Below are 26154 nucleotides of genomic sequence, written 5' to 3'. Positions count from 1 at the left end.
TGGGTTACCCGTGCAGACGCCATAGCACGGCAAGCATGGAGCCTGCTCAGCTCACTGCTGCTGTTGCGAGCATTGTAAACACCTCATGCATCGTACTGCAGTATGTGCAGAACTGGGCTAAGAGACGGCAGCACGAGGACGATTGTGACAAGGACATGCACACAGACATTCCTGAAAGCGCGGGATGTGGTAATTGGGACATCATGGTGGCAATGGGGCTGGTTGATATAGTGGAACACCGATTCTGGGCCCAGCAAACAAGCACAGACTGGTCGGACCACATAGTCTTGCGGGTATGGGATGATTCTCAGTGGCTGCGAAACTTTTGGATGCATAAGGCCACTTTCCTGGAACTCTGTGAGTTGCTTTCCCCCACCCTGAAGTGCAAGAATACCAAGATGAGAGCTGCCCTGACAGTTGGGAAGTGAGTGGTGATAGCCCTGTGGAAGCTTGCAATGCCTGACTGCTACCAGTCAGTCGGGAATCAATTTGGAGTGGGCAAATCTACTATGGGGACTGCTGTGATTCAAGTAGCCAATGAAATCACTGACATTCTGCTGTCAAGGGTAGTGACTCTGGGAAATGTGCAGGTCATAGTGGATGGCTTTGCTGCAATGGGTTTCCCTAACTGTGGTGGGCTGATAGATGGAACACATATCCCTATCTTGGCACCGGACCACCTTGCCAACCAATACATAAACCGCGAGGGGTACTTCTCAATGGTGCTGCAAACACTGGTGGATCACAAGGGATGTTTCACCGACATCAATGTGGGATGGCCGGGAAAGGTGCATGACCCTTGCAACTTTAGGAACTCTGGGCTGTTTGAGCAGCTGCAAGAAGGGACTTACTTTCCAGTCCAGAAAATTACTGTTGGGGATGTTGAAATGCCAACAGTTATCCTTGGGGACCCAGCCTACGCCTTGCTCCCATGGCTCATGAAGCCATACACAGGTAGTCTGGACAGTAGTAAGCAGTTCAACTATAGGCTGAGCAAGTGCAGAATGGTGGTAGAATGTGCTTTTGGACATTTAAAAGCTCCCTGGTGCTGTTTGCTGACTAGGTTAGACCTCAGTGCAACCAACATTCCCATTGTTATTGCTGCTTGCTGTGTGCTCCATAATATCTGTGAGAGTAAGGGGGAGACGTTTATGGTGGGGTGGGAGGTTGAGGCAAATCGCCTGGCTGACAGTTTTGAACAGCCAGACACCAGGGCACTTAGAAGAGCACAGGTAGGCACGCTGCGCATCAGAGTGGCTTTGAAAACCAGTTTAATGACTGGCCAAGGTACGGTGTGACAGTTGTGTGTGTTTCTCCTTGATGCAAACCCGCCCCCTTTGTTGATTTTAATTCCCTGTAAGCCAACCACCCTCCCCACTTCGATCACAGCTGGCAAAGGAAATAAAGTCACTATTGTTTTGAAACCATGTAGATGCATTCATTATAAAATCGACCTAACACGGCTAAATTTGACCTAACCCTGTAGTGTAGACCAGGGCGAGCTTATGTTCTTTTTTCCACAGGATCCTGTGGGTTGTAGGAAGCAGAGAATAGCTAGAGCACAGCCAAAATTCTGATACTACTCTTGCTCTAGTCTGCCCCAGCATATCCTGGATGGGCCGAGAGGCAGTAGCTCATATAATCACTCTAGGAGCTCTACACAGGTTAGGGAACCCCATCACACTGGAGGTATTCCATAGGGGGCTGTTTCTGCTCCCTTTACAATCGCTTTATATTGCCAGAGCAGCACAAAAGGACTGAAATGCAACAAGGAATCAGGCTGAAAATCTGTAAATTAAATACATAGTTGGTATGATTCATTTGTAAACTAACCAGTGTCTCAGAAACAAGGCCTGCTCCAACAAACAGATCTTTATGCAGTTCTCTTCCATGTTTATTTGGAAAAGCTCATGATGTAATCTGAGTCAGCAAATGTCACATTTGGCAAATGACTCATTTAGGCTGCCCTCACATGGGTTTAAAAAAACCAACAACCCAGCTTCAAACGTTGCCTGTATTTTGGACCTTAATAATACTAAGTCACATTTACAACTATATTGATTATCTGGGGAACAGAATGTTGTCTACTGGGACATGTACTTCCTTGATCCTCTGTGCACTTTCCCCTAGAGGGATTAATGGTGTTCCTGGCTCTAATGTCTCTGAAAATGTGGAGGATGTGTCCTGTATTACTTCAGACCATCCTGACTACAGGCCCATATTACTGCTGCTTTGGCACTATTCATAAACATCCATAGCCATACAAATATCATGTAAGGCTTAGATTCCTCCTATTATATTCATTTTAATATACTTCACAGAAGCATCACTGGAGACCCATAGAAAAATCCAGCTCATTTCCTAATTACTAATCATTTTACATTGGATGAAAAACAAAAGGCTTAAGCTCCAGTGGGATCATATGTGTCTGACCCACGAATAATTGTTTAACTTCAGAAGGTTTATTATCTCCTAACAGGAATGAGAAGCATATTTCTTAATGGGTTCCCTACCCTGGGCAGTACAAGCCTTCCTTCCTTTGAAGAAGATCTCTATGGTAATTGATGTTAATGAGCAGCAAGCCATGGAGAAGCTTTGGGTCACCAGGTAGGATGCCCCCCAAGAGATAATCTAATTACTCTCCAAAACAAATTACTTTCAACCAAAACAAATTACTTTCAATCACTCTGCAGAAGATAAGATCAGTGGAGAGAGCTCAAAGCTGATGACAGCTGGAGACTGAGGCTTCATGAGTTTATGGATTGATCGCTTTTCTCTTTGGTCCATTTTGTTGAATGACAATGGAGTGACAGAAAACTGGAGCCAAGAACTGTGCTTCCCTTTCATTTCATTCAGATAAGTGCACAGGATCTTCCCAAACCAATACTATTTACAATGAAGTCCACTGATCTGAGTGAGAAAAAGGACATTACTTAAGTCACAGACACATATGCTCATGTGTGTAATATATGAGAAAAGACTTCTAGTTTTAAATTTACATGGACTGGTGTGGCATAAATTATAATCTTAATATTTGTGTGATTTCATCAAGAAAGCATAAGATGTAATATATTACACTGCTGTTTACTATGTGTTTGTACAGTGCCTAGCAGAATGTAGCCTTACCTGGCCTAATGCTTCTAGTTGCTACAGAAATATAAATGTTAAATAGTAATAATAATATTTAATAACCAGTGCCTTTCCCTGCTCCCTTTAAAGTAAATGGTATTACTTCCATGGAGGACATGACTGTGACTTAGCTCTTTTTATTAATTGATTATTAGTATTATTAATTAATAGTATTTATGAATGTATTATATCTGTGTGGCATTTTTCATCCTGAAGAATCACAAAAGTATTTTTCAAATTTAAATTTAAATACAGGCAATCAATTCATTAACTAATGAAATGCAGTCACCATCAGCTGTTTCCCAATGCACCACAACTCTACAAAACAGTTCACAGGCAGCTGAAAAAGTTTTATCTTTGCCAAATGAAGACACCGACAGGATTTAAGTTGGCAGCACGTAAATCACCAATAAAACAGGCTTTAGTCTTCATATCTCTCCGTTAAAATAACTTTTATGGAATATATAGTTTGTAATGCAGCTCTAAAAATAATTTGATTGAAATTAAACATACAAGGCCATTAGTTAATTAATAATATTATTACTGTGTCTGTTATTTGCCAAACTGTTGCTAGGTGCTTATGTTTGTTTGTTTTTTTTATTTGAATATATATTATATAAAAATTAGTTGTGTATATCTATCTTATAGGGATAGGAAATGCTCATGTACCTTGCATTTGTACAGCAGTTTTTGGTCTTTATTTTATAGCATGCCTTTAATTCCTGAGTAATATAATAAAATCAGTGACACATTCTGCTTAACTGTGAAAAGCAGTTATGGAAGTGCAGAGTAACGAGTTTTCATCAATCAAACAAACAAACAAAAAACACACCTCCAGCATTTGTAGTGCAAAGATATAGTTAGCAGGGATATTATCCAAGTTAGCATGATAGACTAAACTAAACAGTCTTTAAATTGATTCTGACATGGCAACTTGTAAGAATTCCTGGATCCATATACCATGTCAGTCTCTGCATGCAACTCTCATAGACAATGTCTGGACTGCCAAAGCAGACTGATGGCAGAATGTGGCCCATCTGTCAGGAGACCCTCCATGGATCACGGACAGTCTATTGTCTGTCAACAGGTGTTCTACTGTTGATAAAGACTCGTATAATAGAGATCCATAGTTGTTCTGCCATAGGTCAAGGAGAGCTCCATTTTCTATCATGGGAGACCACCAATAAAGAGAAAGAGTAATATACCGTTTTCAGTGAGACCCTGATCCTGGCAAATAGAACCACATGGGCAGACCCTTGCACCTGTGTGGATACCCACTGAAGTTAATGAGGTGTGCTGCCTGAGCACATGGCTCCTTTCGTGCAGTTCTCTTTGGAAGATCAGTGTCTGAGTCAGTTTTCTCCATATTACAGAGTCTATGCACTATAGGAGTCAGAGAACACAACCCTGCCACCAGCTCCCCAGTGTGTAGGAGGAATGTTCAAGCTGCACTATCCTCTCCATAGCCAGCCAGGGTCATGAACTACTCTATGTGTAGTGGAGTCCATAGTTCTCATCCTCATCCCTGTTAGGTTGATTTGTTCACGCAAGGGTCCATGGAGTGTCCCTGTCCCTGGTATTGGGTATGCAAGAGGTTGGAGGGATGGGCTGTTTGTGCTGTCCCCTGCATCCCTGCTCATTCACAATTCATCCAGATTGTCCCTGGCCCTAAAACTCTTGGTTCGGTTTAGTGGAGTTTTATTTCTTTTCATGGGGCTATTTAAAAAATAAATAAATTAGAATATCTCTATGTTCACATAATACACAAAATGGGAGAACTCAGATTTCTCTGCCTCTTAGGTCAGACCAAGGTGTATCACGTGAGCAATGGCCAGACAGTGGGTGATCTTACATTCCATTCCACATGTGCTGAAACACTTAGGTTGACAAATGGAGGGGAGGGCTCAGCCCTAATTCTGAATTTCCTTGTTTTGTCTTTTTAACTAAGACCTTTCATCTTACTTTTAAACATTAGTTCGGTTTTTATCTATATATTTACACAGGTCAATTGATGAATTTGAATGACTTTCAAACAGAATAAGACATCTACTCCTTTTCAGTTTTTTCACTTCTCAGAAGTGTAACTTCAATAAACTTGAATTACTTTTTTTAAGCCATCCATTCTTTTTTCCATGTCGATTTGTTATCTGTTCTGCTCTTCTTACTTTCAAATGGTCGTTTAATTGACCATTTAAACTAGGAAATTATGGCTGATTAGGATCAATCCAAATGCAATGCTCAGATGGACTGGCTATTTCAGTACCATTGTTTTAGTTACTTCTGCTTTGTCAAATAAAGGTCAGCTCTAGCTGCCATTGGCAGGATGCTTCAGTAACCTTTGCCCTTCAATTCTTGACCCCGACTGTCCCTGAGCCATGACTCATGGTGGCAAACCCCCAATGTGAAAAGTTAAGAAACTGCACTGGGGAACATAAGAGTGAGTTTCTTATCATAAATTCAGTTTCCTGATTACTCAGGAATCATGAAATTACACGACAACTGAAGTGTAGCCTTTCCATCAGGAGGAAAATTATCTCAAAAGACCTATTAAAAGGACAGTTTCTCGAAACATTTGTCCGTCTCCTCTTCAACCTAAACTCTCTCCAAACTCTCTATGTAGTTTAATGCCAACTACAATTAGGACTGACAGTGACTGTCTTGTCAAGCAGAGGGGAGGACATCACCATACTGTAAAATCCAGATGAAGGAGAATCTCACTTTGTTTACTGAATACATTTTGGAGGATTTGTATTCAAATATTTTACTTCTGCTTTCCAACATCCTTCTCCTTGACTTTCAGGCCAGATCCTCAGCTGGTATAAATTGGAATAGATCCATTAACTTCAGTCGAGTTACACATAGCCAGAATTCCATCCATTGAGGATCTGGCTATGTGTAATACGTGCTAATCAGTGTAAATCCTAAATGACACTGATATTCTAAATGACATTGTTGGCAAATTCGAAATCACAATACCCCTTAAAACTTGTATTTGTTCAGGACCTTTTCATAAAGGACTTGCTCATTTCAGATATAGAGTCCTTCTTGTAATATCAAAACCAAAAGAGATGTCAATAAGTGAATAATCATTATACAAACCTCCCACGTGTGCATTACATTGACATTTTTTACACAATGGCATTTACTAGAATTCAGTAATCATTTACAGCTCTCTAACCTCTTCATGAATGCTATCTTGTCCCTGAAATGGATTATGACATAATATAAATGATAAGGGGCAATGTGCAATAGTAATAATATGCAACAAGTATGGGTCTCAGTTAACTTTATGGTTTCCTTTATACCACTTTATCCTCTGAGGTAAGGCAGCCTGATCTCATGCATTGAGCATAGGACTGAGACCCAGGAACTCCTGAATTCTAGTCCCAATTTTCTTGGGCAAGCCACTTTATTTCACTGTGTCTCAGTTTCTGTGGAAAAAGGCTAATATAATTCTGGGGTGCATTAACAGGAGTGTCATATCTAAAACATGGGAGGTAATTGTCCCACTTTGCTTGGCACTGATGAGGCCTCAGCAAGAGTATTGTGTCCAGTTCTGGGTGCCACACTTTAGGAAAGATGTGGACAATTGGAGCGAGTCCAAAGGAGAACAGAATGATAAAAGGTTTACAAAACCTGGCCTATGAGGAAAGGTTAAAAACACTGGGCAGGTTTAGTCTTGAGAAAAGAAGACTGAGGAAGGACCTGATAACACTCTTTAAATAAGTTAGGGGCTGTTATGAACAGGGCAGTTTTACAAAGATCAATTGCTCTCCATGTCCTCTGAAGGTAGGAGAAGAAGCAATAGGCTTAATTTGCAGCAAGGAAGATTTAGGTTAGATATTAGGAAAAACTTTCTAACTATAAGGCTAGCTAAATACTGAAATAGGCTTCTAAGGGAGGTTGTAGAATTCCCACAGTGAAGGTTTTTAAGAACAGGTTGAACCTGTCATGGATGGTCTAGGTGTAATTAGTCCTGCATCAGCACAGGGGGCTAGACTAAATGGCCTCTAAGATCCCTTTCAGCGCTACATTTCTATGATTCTCCATTTGAAATAGGGAGATAATAATACTCCCCTATCTCAGAGGGTGTTGTGAGGATTAATTAGTTAATGTTTGTGCATTGTTTTGAAAATGCAAAGAATTATATTGGTTTTAGTTATTATCATTAAGATCCAAAGTTGTCAGAACATGGAATTTGCAAGTGCAGAAGGGCTAATGTCTATATTTTTCCTTCGGAAGTCCTAAATTTATGGAATACCTCAGGGGTGCTGTAATAATTTGTATAGTGAGGGTGCTGAGAGCCATTGAACCAAACAGTAAACCCTGTAATGGAAACCCTGTAATGGAAACCACTTCAAGCCAGGGGTTGCTGCAGCTGGTTGCCAACTTTCTGATTGCAGAAAACGGAACACCCTTGCCCCGGCCCCTATCCTGAGGCCCTGTCCCTGCCTCCCTTCTCTGAGGCCCCACCCCTGCTCACTCCATGCCCCCTCCCTCGGTTGCCCGCTCTCCCCCACCCTCGTTCACTTGCTCATTTTCACCAGGCTGGGACAGAGGGGTAGGGATCAGGAGGCTGTGATGTCTCCAGCTGGGGGTGCAGGCTCTGGAGTGGGGCAAGAAATGAGGGCTCTGGGCAGCACTCACCTCAGGCAGCTCCCAGAAGCATCCGGCATGTCCAGCTCCTAGGCACAGGTGCAGCCAGGGGGCTCTATGCACTGCCCTCACCTGCAGGTGCCACCCACATAGCTCCCATTTGCTGTGGTTCCTGGTCAATGAGAGCTGCAGAGCTGGTGCTCGGGGCGGGGGCTGTGTGTGGAGCCCCCTGGCCACTCCTATGCCTAGGAGCTGGACATGCCGGCTGCTTCTGGGAGCCGTGTGAAGCTAGGGCAGGCAGGGAGCCTGCCTTAGCCCCGCTGCACCACCGACTGGACTTTTACTGGAGCCTCCAGGATACCTTTTTGACCAGGTGTTCTGGTCAAAAACCAGATGCCTGGCAACCCTAGCTGCAGCACCCCCAGCACCCCTAGGTCCAGCACCTATGGAATGTTCTGGTCTTTTGATTATGGGCATATGATAAAATTAGCTCTTCTGAACCAGGTTCAACCCCTTTTTTATTTCAGGATGGCATATTGATGATACGTTATGCTTGTACATGTTGTTTTCTGTCTCTGAGGCATGTGACAAATCAGGGATTCGTAGATTCATAGCTTTGAAGGCCAGAAAGGCATGTCGTCTGACCTTTTGCATAACACCGGCCATAGAAATTCACCCAATAATTTCTATATCAAGCCAATGACTTTTGTTGAAACAGAACTTAGATGGATATGAGCCTAATAAATAAAATTAGACGTATTTTCATTCCTGAAATAAATTACAGTGTAATATTTACAACAAATCAGAAGTGTTCTCATACATGTCTTCACGGTGTGGAGAGGACATTTGTCTTTTAGCTGGGTGATAACTGAATCACATTCCCAAAGATATAGCCCCATTCTAGGAAAGGCCTGATTTCAAGCAGAGGGTTCAGTTGACACCTCCTTCCCCATACAGAAGGGGTTTTAAGTGCCTCACCACCAAGTGAGTCACAGCTAAATCCCCTCGGTCTTCCCCTTCCCTTTCCTGATACCTTCAAATCACCACTTGCCAATCTCTGCGTTAGTCTCCCAGTTAATGAGCAAAGCCATTTTTAAACCTCAAGCGTCAAGGAGTTAGAGATAGTGGGCCAAACTCAGCTCAGGTCTAAATCCACTGGTGTCAGTGGAGTTACACCACGGACAAGTTTGGCCTAATGTTTGAACATGGTGCCTGATACTGGAGTCCTTCCACACCTAAAACTACTACTGAAGTCTTCAGGAATGATCTCATAGCAGTTACCATGGAATCAAACTTAATAAAGCTGAGTACATTGGCACTGTACCCCCAGAACTTTGGATACATTTGGATCAGAATACAGAAACAGCTCTCACTTTGTGACTCTGTTCCCTCTCTAATAGCACACTTGTTCCCCTGTCTTTTAATGTTAGTGTTTCTGAGCGAGTCACCAAAAAGGATCAAAATGCATGAGATTTAAATAGTATAGCAGCTTCTTTTAGGGTCCTATCCCATCTCCTGTTGAAGTAAATGAGAGTTTTCCCACTGGGAGTAGGGCAGGCCTTAAAAGCAACATTGTTTAGCCACTGACAATATGAAGCACATAGAATGTTCTTCAGAAAAATGCCTTTGACTTCGCAGAAAACAACGTGGAGTTCCTCACTTCTGGACAGTTAGAAAATTGTGGCATGTTTTTCACATGTTGGGTAAACAGTGTCTGGGGTCATTAATCTCTAGTTCAAACTAGAAGAGCACATGTAACCCAAAGCTCACTGACAAGGAAGTTTACTAACAAAATCAGGTTGTCAAATACCTAGGGCAAACACCCCAGGAATAGAACACAAAAGGGAGGAGACTATTTCCTTGCAAAGCAGAGGTCAAGTTTCAATCTATCCTATAATCCTGAGGGGTTATTTTTTTAATTTACCAGAATTTCTGTAGGCAACTGTAGGATAGGCACAAGCCACAATGTGTGGATCACAAATATTACAAAATTTTGAGAGGGGCCCAGCCCGGGCCAGAGACAGTTTTTCTATATTTAAGAATATTACACTATCTAAATCTATTATCCAAATGCCCTCACACGACAACAAACAGGAGCTTCATACTATTGAAAGGAGAAACTCTCAGTCGTTGGTGCTATGCCATGAGGGGCTCGAGATAACTAACTTTAGAGCGTGACTTTTATGGCATAAGAATGCTATTTTAGATCACTTTTAGAGATGTTTTATTTTTTCTCTCCCCTCTCACCCCAAATCACGCAAGCAGTAGAGGGATAAAAATGAGTGCTGGGAATCTCCCCTATTATTGTTATAAAGCTTGTGTTTATAACGATGTAGGGTCACAATCCTTATGCTTATAAGAAGCACACAGGATCTTTCTCGGGGAAAAGGCAATACACCACATTTATTGAAGATACAACAATTAGCATATGCATTCAATCACACCACACACACACACACACACTATCTCGCCAGTCGATGTTATAGTTACCAGTACAGAGTCCGGATCAATCTAGTGGCCAGCTAGATTGATCACGGGTAGGTAGGAGATTGAGTTCTGTTGGTCACGACATGATGTTCTGGGGAAATCTTGGCAGGACGAACCAAAGTTTCATGGCAAGGCACCCCGTTTATATAGTGATTTTCCTTCATTGGGACCAATGAGTTTTGCACCATCATGCTGTAGTCAATTGTTGTTTGACTAGTTCTTGTTTTTTTAAATTGCCCTTTTTATATTTTGTTTTTTTAAATTGTCCTTTATATTGCCCTTTTATATTTTGTTTTTTTATTACGTTTTTTAGGAGTTATCCCATGATGGTTTTAATTACAGCAATCTTGTTGCCATTGATAGATGCCTGTTTCATTTTTAGAGTCGTCAATTTACCCTCCTCTAACATTTCAATAGGGGCGTATTGCAGCCTCCTGGTGCCCTTGCATCTGTCTTCGGTTTCTCCCTAGAACATCTAGCCTGGTGATGGCCTTCATACTTATTTCTTAACACACACATTTCTCATTTACACACAAAACAGAACTGCTTTACACAGAACATTTTGAACAGGAACATCAAGTTGCAATGCAAAAGAAAAACAATCATTGCCTTCTTTTACTTATTTTAAAATGCTAAACCTACAGCAAAGTGCTGATCCTAAAAGGTCTGTTACTGCCTTGAAATCAGCCCAGACACAGATTCTGGCTGATTCAGCTCTACCAATGGCCCATTAGGCCATTCCTTTCTGCTATTCAAAAAGGGTGGCTGGCAGGATATGGTGAAATCGTACGTTAGTACATTTCATACGTGCTACATTATTATCTATTACTCTTTATTTTTTTATTTTAAATTATACAAAATACAGACATAAAATCCTACATCAAGATGCTGCACTTCAATAGCATAATATTTTAATGCCTATTGGCCTGTGGGAATGTCTACATTACAAGCACCACAGCAGCTGTAGCTGTAGTGCTGTAGTATAGACAATTGCTACAGCAATGGCAGCAGCTAGGTCGACAGACTGTGCCTACGGTGGGGGTTCGGTTGACCTACCTACATCCCACAGGGCATGAAATATTTCACAGCCCTGAGCAAGGTAGCTAAGTTCACCTACGTCTTAGGTATAGACCAGGCCTATGTGTCTACAAAAGGGTATCTTTGGGGAGGAAGAACGATACATTTAGGAGGAAAAATGTTGTGGTGGATTGACTTTTAAAAATGGAGGCTGTGTGAAGCTGCTCAGGATTTTGAATGCAAATCCCTGGGAGATAGATGAGTGGACAGACAGAAAGTGAAGGGAATGACGTTACTCCAGGTTTACACTGGTGTGCAGTCAGAATCTGGCTGTACGTGCTTACTGAAAATAGTGATCATTCACCAGGTCAGATCCTCAACTGGTATAAAATCCACCCAATTTAGTGGAGCTACAATGGTTTAACCAACTGAGGATCTGGCCCACTGAGTTATCTTTATCCTTTTTTATTTGTTTTTTGGTTGGTTTAAAACAAACAATAATGCAAAGAATTTCAATACACATAATTCAGGAAAATCAAAATTATGGTGGACACAGCTACAGTAATTTGGTTATACTGCCCATACATGTATTAAAGTATAAATTTGGCAGTAGAAACACAAGAGTAATATAAAATAATGTATATATAAAATGTGGCTGAATTACAATAGCTTTGGATGCCATAGCTTTAAATTACAGGGCTCTTTTATGCCTCTAAGTATTCAAATATAATGTTGAATTAATGTAGTATAAATAACTATTAAATCAGATGTGTCAATATATTTGGTTAAGTTAAAACTTTCCAACATTTATGTAAATAGAAATTGACTCTCCAGAAGAAAAGAAAAGAAAAGAAAAGAAAAGAAAAGAAAAGAAAAGAAAAGAAAGGGATGGGATGGGTTTAGATTTTCTGATAAATATTTCAGTGCTGAAAATTATCCCTTTCATTTTACCAGTTTCATATGTATATAAAAAAAGAAAATTTCCCCCTTGAACTTTTGAGGAAATTAATGGAAAAAACCATAAGTATTATTAATGATCCTGCCAGGAAGTAGTTGGGACTTAGTAGGAGCATTAGTAGGAGCATTGCCAACAGATAGAGGGAAGTGATTGTTTCCCTCTATTCGACACTGGTGAAGCCATATCTGGAGTATTGCATCCAGTTTTGGATACCCCACTACAGAAGGAATGTGGACAAATTGGAGAGAATCCAGTGGAGGGCAACAAAAATGATTAGGGGGCTGGGACACATGACTTACGAGGAGAGGCTAAGGGAACTGGGCTTATTTAGTCTACAGAAGAGAAGAGTGAGGGGGGATTTGACAGAAGCCTTCAACCACCTGAAGGGAGGTTCCAAAGAGGATGGACCTAGGCTGTTCTCATTGGTGGCAGATGACAGAACAAGGAGTTGCAGTTGTGGAGGTCTAAGTTGGATATTAGAAAAAACTATTTCACGAGGAGGGTGGTGAAGCACTGGAATGGGTTACGTAGGGAGGTGATGGAATCTCCATCCTTAGAGGTTTTCAAGGCCTGGCTTGACAAAGCCCTGGCTGGGATGATTTAGTTGGGGTTGGTCCTGCTTTGAGCAGGGGGTTAGACTAGATGACCTCCTGAGGTCTCTCCCAACCCTAATCTTCTATGATGGTACGATTTTATGTACGCAAACTTCCCATGGACTTTTGAGACATAATTCCCAGGGCATTAAGGCTGACCAAGGAATAAAGGATTCAGCTTTAACAAAACATGGAATAATTATTGTCCTTATGAAGAAAATGCAGTTAGGCTTTTGAATCCATTGGAAGTTCTCACACTGACTTCATTGGGCTTTAGATCAGGCCTATAGAAAAAATGACAGACAATATTTGACCACAGAATATCAAGTCAATCATAAGAGAAATAATTCCCTTAGGAATGTGTTCACTGCCTGCAATGATTAAGAATTGATTATGTAACGGAATTGTCAAAGATGTTTGAGATAAGTTCTATAATTGTACTGATTTTTTTATAGAATAGATGTAACAACAAATTGCAATCCCATCTCTTTCTCTAATGAATTGGCCTACTTTTAGTACAGCAATTTTATAACAGAGGGATTAAAGATGTATAGTACATGAGGAGGGTGATCGTATTTTGCCCATTTGGGACTCTTGATATTTAATTTATTTTTATCTTGCTATTTTAGTTTAGATTTAGATTTTAGTTCAGCAGGGAATCCCACAATTGTGACATCTTGAAAGAGTTTATATGAGGACAGTTGTGTAACCCATTAGGGTTCCATCATCTGGAAGCAAAATCTCTGGAATCTAATTATGAACTTATCTACAGCCCAGAAGGAATTTATGCCACCTTTGTGCCTCCTGGATTCTGGAGGCAGCTGGAGATTAGAGTAGTCCCCAGGAATAAGGTAGAGTAACTGTAGGCTGTTCTAACTTGTGCTGGGCTGCTATGGTTATTTATTACGGCACCCAGCATTCCAGAATAGCAATATAATATTGTGTATTACAGCTTCACTTTTGTTCTTCCGTCATTTCCTCCCTTATTTTCATCATGGCTTTCTGTGACCTTGGTAACATTTTCGTTATCCTGCTCCCACTGAAGTTAATGACAGAATTCCTTCTGAGGAGGATCAGGCCCAACCATATTTGGTCAGACATGTTATACAATAACGTGTAAGCAATAGACAAGGCTTCTTTACCTGGACTACATGTTTGGCAGAAATGTGTCCTCTCCTAAACTTATTGGAGAGCTGCCAAAGGGAGCGAAGGAGATAAAGATTTTTTTTTAAATCCTTTAACCTTTTTTTCCTTTCCATTTGTGAAATATAAATCCAAAGTTACTAGACATAACTCTCCTTTTGAGCTAGTCTAAAGTTGCATGACCTTCTCATAAACAAACTAGGGAAATGCAACCTAGAAGGCGCTACTATAAGGTGGGTTCAAAACTGGTTGGAAATCTGTTCCCAGAGAGTAGTTATCAGTGGTTCACAGTAAAACTAGAAGAGCACATCAAGTAGCATTCTGCTGGGATCCGTTCTGGGTCCGGTTATGTTCAATATCATCATCAATTATTTAGATAATAGCTAGAGAGTACAATTACAATGTTTGTGGACGATACCAAACTGGGAGGGGTTGCAAGTGCTGTGGAGGATAGGATTAAAATTCAAAATGATCTGAACAAACTGGAGAAATGGTCTAAAGTAAATAGGATGTAATTCAATAAGGACAAATGCAAAGTACTTCTCTGACTCTTGTGGGACCCCACTAGATACTCCCTCCCAGTTTGACAGAAAGCCATTGATAACTACTCTTTGAGTACAGTCTGTCAAACCAGTTGTACACCCACTTTATAGTAATTTAATCTAGACCACATTTCACTACTTTGCTTATGAGAGTGTCAGGTGGGACTGAGTCAAAAGTTATGCTAAAATCAAGATATATCAAGTCTATTAGTTCCCTCCATCCACTAGGCCAGTAACCCTGTCAAAGAAGGAAATTATGTTGGTTTGGCATGATTTTTTTTTTTTTGACAAACATATGCTGGCTATTCCTTATAATCCTATTATCCTGCAAATGCTTACAAACTGATCGTTTAATAGTTTGTTCCAGTATCTTTCCAGGTACTGAAGTTAGGCTGACTGATCTATAATTCTCTGCATCCTTTTTATTTCCTTTTTTAATGATAGGTACTATGTTTGCCCTTCTCCAGTCATCTGGGACTTCACCCATCCTCCATGGGTTCTCCAAGATAATTGCTAACAGTTCCAAATTCCTTCAGCTAGTTCTTTAAGTACCCTTTGATAAATTTCATCAAGGCCAGCTGATTTGAATACATCTAACTTATCTAAATAGTCTTTCATCTGTTCTTTCCCTATTTTGGCTTGCATTCTTCCCCCTTGTTAAAATTAATTATGTGGCATATCTGGTCACCATTAACTTGTGCAGTGAAGACTGAAGCAAAATAGGATTAAACACCTCAGTTTTCTTGATATCATCAGTTATTAGCTCTCCTTCCCTGCTAAATAAAGGATCTACACTTTCTTTTGTCTTTCTCTTGCTCCTAATGTATTTAAAAAACCTCTTCTTATTGTCTTTTATGTCCTTGCTAGGCATAACTCATTTTGTGCCTTAGGGCTTGTCTACACTGGCACTTTACAGCGCTGCAACTTTCTCACTCAGGAGTGTGAAAAAACACACACACACCCCGAGCGCTGTAAGTTTCAGTGCTGTAAAGTGGCGGTGTAGACAGTGCACCAGTGCTGGGAGCTACTCCCCTCATGGAGCTCTCTCCCAGCGCTGGTGCCACGACTGGACAGCCATGTTAAAACGCTACCATGGCAGCACTTTAACACTGCTAGTGAAGCCATACCCTTAGCCTTTCTGATTTTGTTCCCACATGCTTGTGTTATTAGTTTGTACTCCTTCTCCTTAACAGTTTCTACTTCTTGTAGGATTGCTTTTTGATTTTCATGTCATTAAAGATCTCATGATGGAGCCAGATCGGCCAATATACATCATCACTGAGATTTTCAAACCAGCCTAAGGGAGTCAAATGCCCCAGCTCCCATTGGAACTGAATTTCAGTGGGAGTTGGATACTTAAATTCCAGCCGAAATAATAATAAAATAAATAATAATAATAATAATAATAATTAATAATTAATCAACTAATTTCACACAGGCCTCTTAACAGCTGTTGAATGATAATGGCTTTTAGTCCGCTATAACATTGACTTGTAATGTGACTTTGGGCAAATTCCTTTACTTCTCTGTGCCTCAGTTTCCTGATCTTTAAATGGGGATATTAATACTTACCGAATTCATAGGTGAGTTGTGAGCATTGATTCATTAATGTTTGAAAAGCATTTTGAGCTCCTCAGATGGAAAATGCCATATTAGTATCATTATTATTATTTCATTCCAGTTTATTGAAATGCATACCAAATGGCTGAAAAACCCGCTCTCCGATTCATTTCAGTGTGTACCCTCTTTATGTGAGAGGTGCTCTATTCCTTGAAATATGCACATGTAGCCAGGATGAGTAACATGCACAACTGCTGTGGGGCCCAAGGTTGCTGAGCTGTGAACTGCCTTTGTAGCAGTAGTGTAATGATGTTGCAGAATCAGTAGACAAGAAAATGAGGATCTCCTACTCCTTGTTACTATTTATTATTTCCATAGTGCTGTAAAGCTGTAAAGTGCTTTACAGACCAATATTTTCAAAAGAGACTAGTGATTTGGGGTGTCTGAGTTTTTGGGTGCCCAGCTGGAGATATCTTGCAGGAGTGACTGATTATCAGAAATTATTGGGTACCCATGCCCTGAAAATTCAGCTCCTTTTCAAGTTAAGCACCCAAAAATTGAGGCACCCCACATCACTGGTCACTTTTGAAAATCTGGGTCAAATATAAGAAGACAAGATACATGCTCTGCCAACCATACAATCTAAGGCCCAGATGATTCAAACACTTACACAATTTTACTTCTGTGAGCTATTCACAGTAGTAAAATTAAACATGTGAATTAGTGTTTGCAGGATGCAGGCATAAGGGCATGATCCTGCAAAACTATATTCATGTGAATAATTTTATGTACATAAGTAGTTTAATTGAACTAAATAAGACTTATTTTCTGAGTAAAATTATTCCCTGGAGTAAGAGTTGATAGGATGGTGCTGGATGTGTACAGACAGAGGGATGGAGGTAGGAAAGTAACAAAAGATATACATATTGCATTATTTGAGTTGGCAGGCACTGTGTAGTTTCAGAGGGGATTGTCTGTCTTTTATTTTTATTTGTATTTTTAAATGTATCTTGTGGTTGGGAAAAGATGTTTATTTGTTAGTTAGGGTTCTAAAATCCTATGGGCACCTATCTTACACTGTAGGCACCCCTTATAATTATTTAAAAGTGCAATAAACATGAACAAAAGAAAATTAGCAGCAACCTACAAAGTATAACAAAAAAAGCCCCAAAACCTCAAATGAACAGTAAAGCACAGATAAAATTTAAAAAAGCAACATCACCCCTAATTAGTGATATGTTTTTCCATATACAAAGAGCAATCGTATTCTTTCAGGTTAATTACATAAGAAAACACAAACGTGAAAACTCCATGACAGAGCACAGTGTTTGTGTATCTTCTCTGTAACCTGCTACATCTGCTCCACTTCACAAAATGGAAGCTGCTTTCTGCAGAGCCTAGACTCCGAGACATTAAATAAGCAGAACACAGAAAACATAGTAATAATAGTGACCCAACTGCTTGTGCCACAGTTAGTAGTGAACCTCAAGCTGAAATAAGTGATTTTTTAGGAGGGACTCAAAGGAGGAGAGTGAGGTGGTATTTGGTATAGAGGAAGAAGGAGGCTGTTTTAAGAACAGGTGTGGAGATTTGAATGGTAGTACATAGAGTTCCTCCACAGATGATCAAGGCCTCACACAGCTTTATTCTCCATTTCCTGTAGCTATCTGAAATATCATTTAAGGCAAAATATTAGAGGATTTATTTTAATTTGGGGGCCCAGAGATGTGTGGGGATAATACAGTTTTACTACATATATTTTTATTTATTTTCTTTTGCTAACCTTATAACCAGGATAACACAAAACAGCTCCATCTCAGTAACATAACATAGTATTTAAAAACTATGGGTTAAATGGCAAAACTCCCATTGACTTCAGTGGAGTCAAGATTTCACCCCCAGATTTACCCCTAACAGGGAAGTGTGTGGGAGAGAACTGAGATTTAAGCTCCATCTAGTGGCCAAATAGAGAATGACGTACAGATAGTAAAGTCCAATGCACGTGATTTGTATATTGCCTGACAGGTGGCACTTAATTGTGGACCATACCTAGGTCAAAAACTGGCTTCCTGTCCCGCACAAGCACTCTCCATTAAAGGTTGCATATTCGGGACATTTTCCATAAAAGAATGGGAACTGAGCCCCCTGTTCATCAGCCACCAACTGCAATGCTGCTGAGTATTCCTCAGTGACTCATCTTGCTTCTACTTGATTGGGAATGAGCGTGAAATGAATTACTTGCATGCTTGACGTTATCAACTATGAACGCTATTATGTCTCAGATAATCTATGGCCGCAACGTGCTTCTGGGGAAAGCAGGTGGAGAGTGCTTCCATCTCTTTGTTAGTATTTCTCCTCCAGGGGAAAAACATTACAGGGTGTTTTCTTCTTCTGTTGGTTTGGCTTCCTTTTGCTGTATGGTTGGAATCCAGAGCTGGGCTACCCACAAATTGGAAATAATAAGTGTTACATTAATATTATTTCCCTGATCTGCAGCATCTCATTTCCGGTCAAATGTAACAGGAGGTGGGAAGATTAGCTGGTAACTGCAGGTGATCCTGGCTGGGCGGCTGATGGGCTGTGGAGTTGACCCTTGCTTTGCAGATTTTTATTATTATTATTCATCTCGAGTCTGGATGGTTTGCATACTTTTCCATCTGCACCTGCCTCTGGAACAAAGGGTGAGTAATTATAAAGGTGCGTGCTAAGTGAGATAACGTTAGGTCACATCCTCCTCAGTCTCTTCTCTGGCGTAATGTTCACCAGGGAAGCTGGGAAAAGGTTATCTTTCACCTATTCTGCAGTATCTCAGAGCCATGGCACTGAATAGGGAGATCTGGGGAAGTAGTATATATATGAAGGCGGAAAGGTGTTGTCGTAGTGTCAGAAACTAAGGGGAGCCTTCTTCACATTTAATGTTTTGCTTAGTATTAATATATTTAATACTGTATCTTTAACACTGAACCCCCCCCTTTTTTTTAAGGACTTTAACTTTCTCTTTGAAAGGGAAATACTGGGGGAAGTGGGCGTTAGATCCCTCCCAAACAGCTGATTGACTTTAACAAAGAATTTGAGCTTTCATGGGTAAATTAGGGCATTGTGATCTTTAATCAAATCGTTCTTGTCATGTATATGACTCCTGCCCTTGGCCACAAAAGATGTCCCTAGGGTTACCTTAATTTATGATTGATTGATTATGATTTATACACAACCACATCTGTCCCCCTCCCCCAACTCTAAAACGCGGGCACTGTGTGGGCAACAGAACATTTCGGACTCTGAAGTTGTCCCGCACAGACTGAAAACCGTCTTTCTTGGTTTCCCACTTCAGTGCCAGTCCTTGCATTGACAGTGCCGATCCCACGCTGCGTAGTTTTGCACCGGTATGTACGTGTTTGCACCCAAATACACATTTCTGCTTTGCTAGGCATAAGAAATGCTAGACTCCAAATAAGAGAGAGATTTCTGTATAAAGCTTTTAGGAAAGAGAGAAGGGGGGGTGGGAACAACACCCTAGGGTGTCCCCTGTGAAATGATGTCATCCAATCAATACTTGGGGGGCGGGGGAGTTGTGACTGATCTGACTAACTCCTTCTATGAAATAGTCTCTATATTGGAATTGGAATTAGCCGTATCGATTGGGCTGATAACAGAGACCTATAAAAAGGCAGGGGGATTGGCTCTGCATTTACTACATCCCCGAAGCATTTAGCTCAAAAAGCACCAAGCCACTGCCTTTTCTTTAGTGGCACTTGCGCCTCTGTATGCGTGGCGGGGGGGGGTCTGTGCCTGGAGTCCTCTTGCAATTGAAATAACCTGGAAAAGATGTGGAGGAGCCTGTGCAAACCGTACACGTCCCTGGCTCTGCTTGGACTCTGCTTTGCAATGGTCGTCAGATCTCTGCCTTTTTCTGATGCAGGGCCACATGTGAACTATGGCTGGGGGGAACCTATTAGATTAAGGCACCTATACACAGCCAGCAAACACGGTCTGTTCAGTTACTTCCTGAGGATCAACAGTGATGGCAAAGTGGATGGCACCAGCATTCAGAGCCCCCGCAGTAAGTATAAGGGAAAGCTGTGGTCTTGCTCATGAACGGGATCTCGGCTAAAGGAATGGAGCCCCACGCCCTGAATTCCCTTAGTGAGCTTCTGAGGCTGCATTCTCCCATAGCACTGGAAACAGGCAAGCGTGTGCTTGGGTACCTGACAGTAAGGGCTCCTTTGTGAAGGGAACAGGACGAGTTTCACCTCCGATTACCTGCGAAATGTAGCCCTGAGAGGCGGTGGGGTGAGGGGGTGTGTGGCTTGCAGACGGCGATCCTCTCCCCCCCTCATCTGAACGCTGTTTTGGTTTTGCTGCATAGGTCTGCTGGAAATCAGGGCTGTGGCAGTTCGCACGGTGGCGATCAAGGGCGTCCACAGTTCCCGGTACCTCTGCATGGAAGAAGACGGGAAGCTGCATGGACTTGTAAGTTACAGGCAAGGGAGGCTGAGCTGATCGGGGGGCCGGCACTGAATCGGCATGGGAAAGTCCATAGCAAATGGGGGGATGGTTGCATGCGCTCGCAGGGCTTGTTATCGTATTGGAAAACCCGGGTGCAGGGCTTGTTATGATTTTATCTGGAAGCGTCCAGATAAAATAACTTGAACCGATCACATCTTTGCTCTACCACCAAGCAGCTCATGAAGGGTCTGACTTCAGCGAAGGAGCAAGGAAATCAAAATGTATAAAGAGGCAGTTTGTGGCTATGACACTGGGCAATAACACTAATAACACTGGGCAAAATAAATAGAAAGTGTGCGTTTGCTGTAAGCTTTCATTTTAATAGGTCTCAGAGCCCCCTAACCTAAAATAATGTGTAAGATTAAATGGTTGAGTTCTCTTACTATAGAGAGTTGATAAAATGTAGACAGAACTATGAGCTGTTTACTTTTTGTCATTACTCTCTCATTACTTTTTGTCACTATTAGTGTCTAATGAAACTGTAATGTTTATTAGTAGAAATTTAAGTTTAGTGTCAAATGAGAAAGCAACTTTCCAGAATTTCTAATACAAATAAAAATAAGGAGGGCAATCGGCCATTTTCATTCTTTGTTGCATTTCCCCCCTTCCAATTTTCTATCCACTTTTAGTTAACATAGAAGAGAGGACCCAATAATGTCTACTATAAACAGCCTATTTGAGATGTGGCTATTTATCTGCAATCAAACTAAAACATGTTCATTGCATTGGAATGTAAATGATACAGGCATATTTGTAATTATCTTCTTACTGTTCAGCTTAGGTATTCTGCAGAAGATTGCTCCTTCGAAGAGGAGATACACCCAGATGGCTACCATATGTATAGATCAAAGAAATATGGGGTTGCTATCTCTTTAAGTCATGCCAAACAAAAACAAGAATTCAAAGGAAAGGACTCTCTCCCACTGTCTCACTTCTTACTTGTGATCAACAATGCACCTGTAGGGTTATGGGAGCCTGAGGACTATAGTGATTCTCTGACATGGTGTTGTTAACTCATGCCTTTTTGCCTAGGTTTTTCAGCATATCAGCTAGATACATCAGAAATACAGTCCTGCTCTTGAGAGACCCCTGCAATACCTACTCAAAGGCATGAGTTAATGAGAAAGGTCCAAATTCATTGCCATGTAACTCCATTGTAGCTACCTGAGTTGCATGGGTGGGAGGTGCATTTTCCCCAGAATGCAAATGTAAGGCTTGATCCTACTTTTCTTAGCAAAACTCCCGCTGATTTCAACAGGAGAAGAAGTGGGCCCAATGGCAAAACATCCATGAACTTTAATGAGAAAAGGATCAGGCCGAATAGGATTTTTACTTGAGTATCTAGGGCAGAATTTGCCTTTCAAGTCTGAATTTCCTTGCTTTTATTATCTAAAGTCAGACCTTCAATAAACTGAAAAGGTGAGGGAGGTGATCTGGTTTTGGGCTCAGACCACCATATATGGAAAGTGTCAGTTGGAAGTTTTTATTGCATGTCCAAACTGAAATACTCAGTGACTGATAACTATAGATAGGATCCTTCTTCCACTGAAGTCAGTGGGAGATTTCCCATTGATTTCCCTAGCTGCAGGCTCTTAGTAGTTGCACTGTGCATTATTGTAATAGTCTTTGAGGAAAAAAATGAGCAGCCCTTAATTTGTAACTGTTCATTGAACTATAGCAATACTTCATTATATTAATTAATATTCTGAATAGGTACGTGTTTGACAGTTATTAGCCGTAACTGCCATTCAAACTCCTGTTTATGTACTGGACCAAATCCTGTATGTCTTACTCTCATGAGAAGTCCCATTGACTTCCCTAATAATGCTCACATAAGTAAGGTGAGCAGAATTTGGCCCAGAGAAAATTTGTCTTCTGAGATGCACTATCCTTTCCCTGTTTCCACTCTGCTCCATATGCCTTGTGTGTGTATGTGTATATTGAGGGATGGAAGAGGAAGTCATTTACTACTGGCCTATGCCAACAGCAAATTATGGACTCCCACACTGGTTAAAATGTACTAGCCACTCCTAACCCACCTACTCCAGAGTGATGCAGGGAAGGAATTGATGCATAATGTCTTCTGAGTCCTCTGCACCTAGACCCACCATCCTAGTAGCCTGTGCAGGACCCAAGGGGATATTTGTACTCTTCCCCTTACTCATTTTGGTTAGTACCTTACTCTGAAAGTGAATGGGGAAATGTACTACTCAGCATGAGTTGGGAGGTGGTGTGCTGGGATGGACCGGAAGGTATAAAAGCACGATCTACTGTGGGTTACAAGGTGATACCTTAATTCAGGCATTGAGTAGTAGAACCTTACTCCAGGAGTAGTTCTATTAACGTCAGTGAGACTACTTGTGTGACTAATTTGGTCATCTGTAGAAGTAAAGTGTTCACAATCTGGCCCTGATATACATTCATTCAAAATGTGTGATGTCCAGACTGATAAATATTGCAAGTCTTAATCGGTGAGAAAAGCAAGTTTTTTTTTTTTAAATTTATTCCTTCAACATTAAAAGTACTTTTAAAAGGTGACCATAGCAAACACAACAGTCTATTCTACATTGTTGATGGTATTTGACATAGTTTGATTTTTTACAACTGAAAAAAAAGAAGTCAAATGTGCTCTGGGTTATATTTTGACAGGTAGAGAGTTCATTGGGGAACACTTTGTTTGTTTGTTTTTATCATCAAAGACCTAGACATAACCAGCAATTCTCCTTTATTGGCCCAGAGTTCAGTCACCTCGAATGACTGAGCCAGAAATAACACCAGAGTTGTAAGGAAAATAGTGATTACTTAAAGGATCTGGAAAAGTCTGAGATAACACAAAATCTCAACATACAAAATCTCAACCATATCTACATATAAACTATGTCTAAGATTAATTCTACAAATTGCTAGGCAGGTTATAAAATATTATCCTATATAGAATCTTTATTGGTGTCACAGTAGAACTGTTTGACAATTTAATGCCTGATGAGAAAGAGATACTGTACTAATACATTTTTAGAAACTTTAATAAAATGACAAGAAAAAACTTGCAGTTTGCCCTTTTTTATTGTTGTTTTTTATTTATTAATTTTCTTTATTTTAAAACCAGTCTATTATAAAAATGCCTTTCTGCAGACCTGATTCTTGAAGCCCTTACACAGGCAAATCTCCTGTGGGATTCAAATTGAGTTTTGTATGCATTAGGACTGCTGGATTGAGCCCTTAGCTATCGTGGTTGTAATTAAAACATCAGCATTCATCAAAATTTATAAAACTGAGATATCTACCAGAGATTACCAAAGTTTTCCCCTAAAATCATAATAGGGCAGTCTGTAGCAGCTGTGTGGTAATAGATGGAATAAAGATAACTGAGGATAATGGAAAGACTCCCAGTGACTTCAAGGGAGTGTGGATCAGGACTATGTTGACTTTTTAATGACCTCATAGATTGTTATGAATTCTGTGCATAATACGGAGGGCTTGAATCTCTCTCATATCAAGGAGAGCAGGGTCAAGCACATACAAGATTTATATCATATCTGATAAGTGTCATAGACATATCTGTAATTGTCTTCACTCCTTACTGTTCAGCTCAGGTATTCTACAGAAGATTGCTCCTTTGAAGAGGAGATACGCCCAGACGGCTACAATGTATATAAATCAAAGAAATATGGAGTCTCTGTGTCTTTAAGTAGTGCCAAACAAAGACAACAATTCAAAGGGAAAGACTTTCTTCCATTGTCTCACTTCTTACCTATGATCAACACCGTGCCTGTAGAATCAATGGATTTTGTGGAATATGGTGATTACAGTCATACTTTTGAATCAGATCTATTCTCTTCACCTCTTGAAACTGACAGCATGGACCCCTTTGGAATCACCTCTAAAATATCTCCAGTGAAGAGCCCCAGCTTTCAGAAATAACTAATGCTCCTGACTTTAAATATGGCTTTTAAGAAACATTACCAGAACCAGGATATTATTTAGCTTTTCCAGTAGTAATATGTAGAATATGTAAACTTTTAAGGTATGGTGCTAGCATTGTTCTTGCAATGTACTAAACTTGTAAGGTAGTAGCACCATTCTAAGGCTACATTCTAAGAACCACCTATTCATGTTTTCACATCACATTTAGGGGGGAAAAAATCTAAATAGCTACTTAACTGGTTCACCTCTGACAAAAATACACAACATGCAGAAATTCCTTCCGTCTGGTGATGGCTGGGGTGATAAGATCACTAACATTTTTCTCCACCACTTTATTACTACTTATGCTCACTTCGGATTCGTGCTGATAGGAGCAAATGCAGCAAAAGCTTTTCATTCACAGGGAGGTTAATGACCTCTTCAGTTCATAGCTTTTCAAAGACAAACATTTGTAATAAAACATGATTACAAAACCTAACAAACATTACCCTGGGAACTAGGGTTAAAACTATCTCTTAAAAAACTGCTGCTGATACTCTGGGACAACTTTCCATTTTAAACATTGCATTGAGAAATAATTCTGCTTGTATATTACACATTTTCTTCCCTTCTTTGATTATTGCTAAGGGCTCACGCTGGAACACTGGATCTTTGATTCTTTATGGGCTTACCTATGTTTGCTGATGAATTCTTTGGGACCTGTATTAATATCCTTGGTCTGAAGTAGAATTCTCATTAATGTTAGTGGGAATTCTATGTATGGATTGAGGATCGTACAGAATCCATAATTATGTTCATCAGGTAGGGAACAAGCAGTAGAAACAGATTAACTTTCAGGTCATAAAGGTCCTGTTATATGTAAATATCCATAGCAATTGAAGGAAAAGACAGAAAATAAATGTTGTATAGGTCAAATGGCTTCCAAGTATGTTTTTATATTTTTCCTTAAAGCATCAGCAGTTCTTTCGAGGCCATATAAGCCTGATCCTGCACCCATTGACTTCAATGTTGCAGAATTGGTCAAATACTGCCTTTGATATGTGGTGGAGTGATTCTCAGTAGTATATGGCCCATAATGTATATATGATACTTTCAGTCCTGTTCTCCTATGTTAGCATTCGAGCAAGAGAATAACAACAAAAGGAATGTGAGACAAGGGGTCCAGGAAAATTACCCATTTCCAAAGTTTCATTTATAATAGGTATTTCTATACAGAAAACTGTACTGGAAATGTTAGTATTTTCTTGACCTAGCACTTCATTACCAATGCAATATTTATAATTAATTTATTGAATACATACATCTGTTTATTTTGTTACTGTTATTTATACTCAAAATTATATTTATGTACTCATGAAGGTTTTTTTAGTTTTAACAAATTTTGTGAAGTTTTGTAATCATGAAATCGTAAGGAAAATATAACTTTTTTTAAAATTTTCTGTGATGTCAGTAATTTAGTGTGTAAATTTGTAATTAAAAAAATCATCTCCAACATAAGATCTAACTGACTCTGTTTCAATAATTATGTGGCACCTTTTACTCAAAGACTTCAAAGAGCTTTACAAATGGTATTGGATTAAGTTTCACTGCAGCCTTGTAAGGTAGGTAAGTGTTATTATCCCCATTTTGTAGATGAAGAAACTGAGGCACAGAGAAACGAAGCAACTTGGCCAAACTCATGCAGTGAGTGACAGAGCTA

At 40.3% G+C, this 26154-nt stretch overlaps 1 protein-coding gene across 1 annotated transcript; it reads left to right on the top strand.

The window, feature by feature from the left end:
• Window positions 1–19604: 19604 nt before the first annotated feature.
• Window positions 19605–25929, top strand: FGF19 (fibroblast growth factor 19). Its single transcript, XM_048855278.2, has 3 exons — window positions 19605–20085; window positions 20392–20495; window positions 24120–25929. The coding sequence occupies exons 1-3, from the start codon at window positions 19851–19853 to the stop codon at window positions 24450–24452; spliced, it is 672 nt and encodes a 223-aa protein (XP_048711235.1). The 5' UTR covers window positions 19605–19850; the 3' UTR covers window positions 24453–25929.
• Window positions 25930–26154: the final 225 nt, after the last annotated feature.

This window comes from Caretta caretta, chromosome 6, assembly GCF_965140235.1.
Source record: "Caretta caretta isolate rCarCar2 chromosome 6, rCarCar1.hap1, whole genome shotgun sequence".
Lineage (NCBI taxonomy): Eukaryota > Metazoa > Chordata > Testudines > Cheloniidae > Caretta > Caretta caretta.
The sequence above is the reverse complement of the archived record's forward strand: the minus strand, read 5'-3'. Positions and strand labels throughout refer to the sequence as shown.